This window comes from Oncorhynchus masou, unplaced genomic scaffold (assembly GCF_036934945.1).
Source record: "Oncorhynchus masou masou isolate Uvic2021 unplaced genomic scaffold, UVic_Omas_1.1 unplaced_scaffold_1248, whole genome shotgun sequence".
Classification (NCBI taxonomy): domain Eukaryota; kingdom Metazoa; phylum Chordata; class Actinopteri; order Salmoniformes; family Salmonidae; genus Oncorhynchus; species Oncorhynchus masou.
In genome coordinates, this window is record NW_027002299.1 from 35,898 (window position 1) to 43,454 (window position 7,557).

The window sequence follows — 7,557 nt, forward strand, 5'->3', positions numbered from 1 at the left end:
AGAGAGGGGAGGGAGAGACATTCTAAGAAAGGGACAGAGAGAGGGGGGAGAGAAATTTAAGAAAGAGAGACAAAGTGAGAGAGAGAGAGAGAGAAAATAATCAAAGAAAGTCAGAGAGTGATACAGTGAGGGAATACAAGCTCTTCTCTCTATTACAATCTGAGACTTTTCATCAGCTGATGCCATGCTTTAGGACAGCTGACACACCGTCACCACGCCAAAAGCTTCTGGTTTATTAAAGTCACATCGACTGTGTGTGTGTGTGTGTGTGTGTGTGTGTGTGTGTGTGTGTGTGTGTGTGTGTGTGTGTGTGTGTGTGTGTGTGTGTGTGTGTGTGTGTGTGACCAATAAAGATCTTGATGAGGCTTAATACAGAAATATATGCACACACAGTAAAAATAACGAGAGACGACAAGATGTGCCAAGTTGGCACCATTTTAAAATCTGTTTTTCTAAAAAGATGAGACCTTAAAATATTCTGTCCTGATTGAACCCAGCATTCTACCACATTTAATTTGAAACCCTTTTAAATAGTGCTGCAGGGTAACAGAGAGAGAGGGACACGGGTGTCTATGCTCATGCCTGCGTCCAGGTGACCGCCACTGTTTGAAGGACCCCTGCACGTCCTGGCTTAAACTACAACACTAAAAAAATACAAAATCTACATTTCTACAGTACCTTCTCTGTCCCTATAAACCCACACCACTGACTGACAGAACAATCTATCTGTATAGATATGCTAGACCTCTGTCCCTATGTGTTGGCTAAAAGCCCGAAGAGTAAGACAGTTAAGTCCACTGAAAAGAATGTCTGGAAGTATCGGTATAGAGATCTCAGACTTTCCCAGTTTGAATAAAAATAAAGTATGTTGGATCAGTAAAAATGGATCCAGTGTGTGTGTCTACAAGCCAGTAAATTGACTGGACAATGAAAGCATGCAGACAGCCAAGACATCCAACCCAACCATGCCACATCTCATACATTTGATACATGAGCTGTACCCCAGGACATGTACAGTCCAGTACTGTAGTCTTCCAACAACCAAAAGCACTAATAAGCCTATAAACAAACACCCATACAACATCTATTTATATCGACATCCACATAAACATATAAAACAGTAGATGAGGTGTGAGGCCCCTTACCTGCTAAGGCCAGGACAAGCAGGCTGAAGAAGCAGCAGATTGAGACTATACCCTTCATGATGGCTGCCAGGAGAACTCTGATAGCCTCACTGACTATATATACCAAGGTAAGCAAGTCAAAGGCTATGAGGAAGCACAGGGGGCGGGACAGAGCGAGAAAGGGAGAGGGCCGTTGGGTGGAGGGTGTGTGTGTGGCAGGCATCACGGGCGTCAGAGCTGCCACACGGGGCCTTGCGCGTAGCAGCAGCTGACTGTCTCTCGTTTAGATAGACAGGCAGTTTGGGCACTGAGGTCAACACATAGGGACAGAGGTTTAGCATTTCCTTGTCAAATCATTCCTCAATTATATTATACAATGGTATATGGATTAAAATAGCATGTGATATTAGATGCTGTACAAACTGGGACTGCTGGTACATTCAAATGTAAATTCATATGGTTGAATGAGTGGGAAAATCAACTCATTTACATTCTACACCCACTGAGCAAATTATGATCTTTTAGGATTTAGGGATAATTAAAATAATAATTACGATAAACCATATTCAAATTACACCCATTATCTGATCAACATGAAAACAGAACGAGAAACAACGCCTTGTCAACAACAGAATGCAATTAGCAAGTGCTGTAGCTGTGACAGTTGTATCACTTTTACTACACAAACTATTCACAATAAATAATTTTCATTTAACGAGGTTGATTCTGGCGTTGAAATGAGCTGTCCAACTCACTCTAGGTCTGTTAAAAATAAAGAATTATGTCATAAATGTGACAGAGCTTGACTGTGTATGTGTGTGTGTGTATGGGTCTTTGCTGTGTGTGTGTGTGTTGGCTGGCACAGCAAGACCACAGTCACCCTGGCTCTCCAAAACAGCGTGATGGGGGCATAGTATTTTATCACAGTGAACCAGACACTGTGGTGAAAATAATCTCACAACAACTCAGTCGGAATTAATGTCTAACTGCAAATTAATCCTCAAATATGAAGGGTTAAAAATGGTACTTAAAAATTGATTAAAGCCCAAAAATGAATTTCCTTTTTACTCTGTACTGTACAGTACAATGCTTCCTGAAACTGGAGAAGATGGTGAGCTTTAGTTTGACCATGGCAGTTTGGTGCTGGTTCGATGGACTTGTTGTATCACAGGAAGAAATGCATGAACGTGTCTTACACAGGGACATCTCTTTCCTGAGGACTGAGGGTACACATTCACCCTCCCTGTTGAATAGAGTGGAGACTCAGAGTGTGAGTGCTCTACTCTGAACACCACCCGGCATTGGGCAGAGGTAGTAGACAACTAACATATCAAATCAAATGTTATTTGTCACGTGCCAAATACGACACCTTACAGTGAAATGATAACTTGCAAGCCACTAACCAACAATGAGGTTAAAAAAACACAGATAAGAAAGAAATGTAACAAGTAATTAAAGAGCAGCAGTAAAATAACAATAGCGAGATTATATACAGGGGGGTACCGGAACAGAGTCAATGTGCGGGGGAACCGGTTAGTTGAGGTAATGTAGGTAGAGTTATAAAGTGACTATGCATAGATGATAACAACAGAGGGTAGCAGCGGTGTAAGGGGGGGGTGGGGCAATGCAAATAGTCTGGGTAGCCATTTGATTTGGTGTTCAGGAGTCTTATGGCTTGGGGGTAGTAGCTGTTTAGAAGCCTCTTGGACCTAGACTTGGCGCTCCGGTACCGCTTGCCGTGCAGTAGCAGAGAGAACAGTCTATGACTAAGGTGGCTGGAGCCTTTGACTTCCTCTGACACCGCCTGGTATAGAGGTCCTGGATGGCAGGAAGCTTGGCCCCAGTGATGTACTGGGCCGTTCACACTACCCTCTACCCTAGTGCCTTGAGGTCAAAGGCCGAGCAGTTGCCATACCAGGCATTGATGCAACCAGTCAGGATGCTCTCGATGGTGCAGCTGTAGAACCTTTTGAGATTCTGTGGACCCATGCCAAATCTTTTCAGTCTCCTGAGGGGGAGTAGCTTTGTCGTACCCTCTTTGCGACTGTCTTGGAGTGCTTGGACCATGTTAGTTTGTTGGTGATGTGGACACGAAGGAACTTGAAGCTCTCTACCCGCTCCACTGCAGCCCCGTTGATGAGAATGGGGGCATTTTTTTCTGTAGTCCACAATCACCTCCGTTGTCTTGATCACATTGAGGGAGAGGTTGTTGTTCTGGCACCAAACAGCAAGGTCTCTGACCTCCTCCTCTCGAAGTGAACATACAGTCGTGACCAAAAGTTTTGAGAATGACACAAATATTAATTTTCACCAAGTTTGTTGCTTCAGTGTCTTTAGATATTTTTGTCAGATGTTACTATGCAATACTGAAGTATAACTACAAGCATTTCACAAGTGTCAAAGGCCTTTATTGACAATTACATGAAGTTGATGCAAAGAGTCAATATTTGCAGTGTTGACCCTTCTTTTTCAAGACCTCTGCAATCCACCCTGGCATGCAGTCAATTAACTTCTGGACCACATCCTGACTGATGGCAGCCCATTCTTGCATAATCAATGCTTGGAGTTTGTCAGAATTTGTGGGTTTTTGTTTGTCTACCCGCCTCTTGAGGATTGACCACAAGTTCTCAATGGGATTAAGTTCTGGGGAGTTTCCTGGCCATGGACCCAAAATATCGATGTTTTCCCCAAGCCACTTAGTTATCACTTTTGCCTAATGGCAAGGTGGTCCATCATGCTGGAAAAGGCATTGTTCGTCACCAAACTGTTCCTGGATGGTTGGGAGAAGTTGCTCTCGGAGGATGTGCTGGTACCATTCTTTATTGATGGCTGTGTTCTTAGGTAAAATTGTGAGTGAGCTCACTCCCTTGGCTGAGAAGCAACCCCACACATGGTCTCCGACATCCGACGAGCGTCAGAGCCTGTGTAGTATGATTCGATCTTCGTCCTGTATTGATGGTTCGTCGGAGGGCATAGCGGAATTTCTTATAAGCTTCTGGGTTAGAGTCCCGCTCCATGAAAGCAGCAGCTCTAGCCTTCAGCTCAGTGGGGATGTTGCCTGTAATCCATGGCTTCTGGTTGGGGTATGTACGTAGTCACTGTGGGGACGACATCCTCGATGCACTTATTGATAAAGCCAGTGACTGATGTGATGTACTCCTCAATGCCACCTGAAGAATCCCGAAACATATTCCAGTCTGTGCTAGAAAAACAGTCCTGTAGTTTAGCATCTGCTTCATCTGACCACTTTTTTTATTGACTGAATCACTGGTGCTTCCTGCTTTAATTTTTGCTTGTAAGCAGGAATCAGGAGGATAGAATTATGGTCAGATTTGCCAAATGGAGGGCGAGTGAGAGCTTTGTATGTGTCTCTAAGTGTTGAGTAAAAGTGGCCCAGAGTTTTTTTCCCTCTGGTTGCACATTTAACATGCTGATAAAAATTTAGTAAAACGGATTAAAGTTTCCCTGCATTAAAGTCCCTGGCTATCCCACACTACATTAATGCCATAATTTACACAACAATGAAGAGGTTGTTTCTCCCCCTAAAACAAAGACACACAGCACCCATCAGATGGAACGTACCATGTGTGGTGTAAAGTAGATCTCCACAGGTGGTTAGTTACTTACTTCACTGGTGTCGAGCTGCAGCAGGTGAACAACATTGTGAGTCTGTGGCTGGGGGTAGAGTTGGGAAGAGACAGGGGTCTCGCCATTCATGTAGGCAGGATACGTTCCTGTCCTGTCCCTGCAGAGCACTATGGTGCCGGTTGTTCTAAGAGGCACACTCGGGTCCTCCCTGCAGTTCCTCCATAAATATAGTATCCAGAGAGGATGACCTCCGACCCCAAAGAGAAGACTGGCTCTGGTTGCATGGATGGCCGTGACTGGAGAGGAGCTAAGCATGGTTAATCTTGACTGAACCTAGCTACTTAACTATCTCAACAAACTCGCAATTTCCCCATGTCCCTTCGGGCCATCTCTATGCCAGGATACTGTCCTTCTTATGGGTGACCTTTGTTCTCACCTCTCGGTGTGTGTGATGTTCATGTTCTCCAGACTCAGATCTGTCTCGTTTACACATGGTCTGTACATTCTGTGCCTCCGCGACCATGTGCATGTGCTCCGCAACATCATCTCGGAACCTAATCAATCAATTCATGTTATTTGTTTGTTTCAAGACCAAACACATCCATGGATCATTCTGGGGATACATTGGCCAAATATAAACAAAAACATTGTTGTTGTTGTATCCAAATAAAATGCAGATAATGGGGCTGGATCGACCACTAGGAACATCCATCTTCACCAGACCCTGGTCCCTGACAAGGAAACCACGGGACAAAATAAACCGTGGAAGACCAAGGAACACCGAGATGGAAGAACAGAAGAGTTCATGGAAAGAAGCAAACAAAATGGTGGAGGTGGAGATCATTCATGGATGACCTCTGCTCACCCTGGAATAAAACAGTTCAAGTCAAGTCTGTCACAAGAGACAAGCTCCAACTTCACAGTCTGGTACTATCATGTTTATTTATGTCGTGTTCCCCTGCTCAGACGGCGCATGCATCAACCAATGGTTGTGTGCCACGTCAGACTGTGCCGTCACGCACGAGATTGCTAGAACATAAAATACCTATCCAGGCATTGTAAGTTCTGGCATGCTCCAGCAACGTCTGTGCAGAGAAACACAACCTTAGTCATTGTGAACATTCTCCACCTCCTGCTGTGTTGACAGGTACATGCTGGGGCCCAATCAGGCCAGGTACATGTTGGAGCCCAGTCACCACCAGGTACATGTTGGAGCCCAGTCACCACCAGGTACATGTTGGAGCCCAGTCAGACCAGGTACATGTTGGGGCCCAGTCAGACCAGGTACATGTTGGGGCCCAATCAGGCCAGGTACATGTTGGAGCCCAGTCAGACCAGGTACATGTTGGGGCCCAGTCACCACCAGGTACATGTTGGAGCCCAGTCAGACCAGGTACATGTTGGAGCCCAGTCAGACCAGATACATGTTGGGGCCCAATCAGACCAGGTACATGTTGGGGCCCAGTCACCACCAGGTACATGTTGGAGCCCAGTCACCACCAGGTACATGTTGGAGCCCAGTCAGACCAGGTACATGTTGGAGCCCAGTCACCACCAGGTACATGTTGGAGCCCAGTCACCACCAGGTACATGTTGGGGCCCAGTCACCACCAGGTACATGTTGGAGCCCAGTCACCACCAGGTACATGTTGGAGCCAGTCAGACCAGGTACATGTTGGGGCCCAGTCAGACCAGGTACATGTTGGGGCCCAGTCACCACCAGGTACATGTTGGAGCCCAGTCACCACCAGGTACATGTTGGAGCCCAGTCAGACCAGGTACATGTTGGGGCCCAGTCAGACCAGGTACATGTTGGAGCCCAGTCAGACCAGGTACATGTTGGGGCACAGTCAGACCAGGTACATGTTGGGGCACAGTCAGACCAGGTACATGTTGGGGCCCAGTCAGACCAGGTACATGTTGGAGCCCAGTCAGACCAGGTACATGTTGGGGCCCAATCAGACCAGGTACATGTTGGGGCCCAGTCACCACCAGGTACATGTTGGAGCCCAGTCACCACCAGGTACATGTTGGAGCCCAGTCAGACCAGGTACATGTTGGGGCCCAGTCAGACCAGGTACATGTTGGGGCCCAATCAGGCCAGGTACATGTTGGAGCCCAGTCAGACCAGGTACATGTTGGGGCCCAGTCACCACCAGGTACATGTTGGAGCCCAGTCAGACCAGGTACATGTTGGAGCCCAGTCAGACCAGGTACATGTTGGGGCCCAATCAGACCAGGTACATGTTGGGGCCCAGTCACCACCAGGTACATGTTGGAGCCCAGTCACCACCAGGTACATGTTGGAGCCCAGTCAGACCAGGTACATGTTGGAGCCCAGTCACCACCAGGTACATGTTGGAGCCCAGTCACCACCAGGTACATGTTGGAGCCAGTCAGACCAGGTACATGTCGGGGCCCAGTCACCACCAGGTACATGTTGGAGCCAGTCAGACCAGGTACATGTTGGGGCCCAGTCAGACCAGGTACATGTTGGGGCCCAGTCACCACCAGGTACATGTTGGAGCCCAGTCACCACCAGGTACATGTTGGAGCCCAGTCAGACCAGGTACATGTTGGGGCCCAGTCAGACCAGGTACATGTTGGAGCCCAGTCAGACCAGGTACATGTTGGAGCCCAGTCAGACCAGGTACATGTTGAGGCCCAGTCAGACCAGGTACATGTTGAGGTCCAATCAGGTCAAGTGATAAGAAAAACTCCGAGCCCTACCTAGAATATCTCTGAATAACAGAGCACCAGGATTGTGATCCAATTCCCTTTCAACTCCAGGAGGTAAACTAAATTCCAATTCCACATTTTCCTAACTGAATAACATTGAGAATAG

At 46.9% G+C, this 7,557-nt stretch overlaps 1 protein-coding gene across 1 annotated transcript in view; it reads right to left on the reverse strand.

Moving 5' to 3' along the window:
- LOC135530077 (sarcalumenin-like) overlaps positions 1-1,226 on the reverse strand; it is a gene marked incomplete at its 3' end in the record, with an annotated part of 36,296 nt that extends 35,070 nt beyond the window's left edge. Inside the window, exon 1 of the mRNA XM_064958465.1 lies at positions 1,146-1,226. Coding sequence (XP_064814537.1) covers positions 1,146-1,203 — 58 coding nt within the window. The remainder of the gene's footprint in view (positions 1-1,145) is intronic.
- Positions 1,227-7,557: the final 6,331 nt, after the last annotated feature.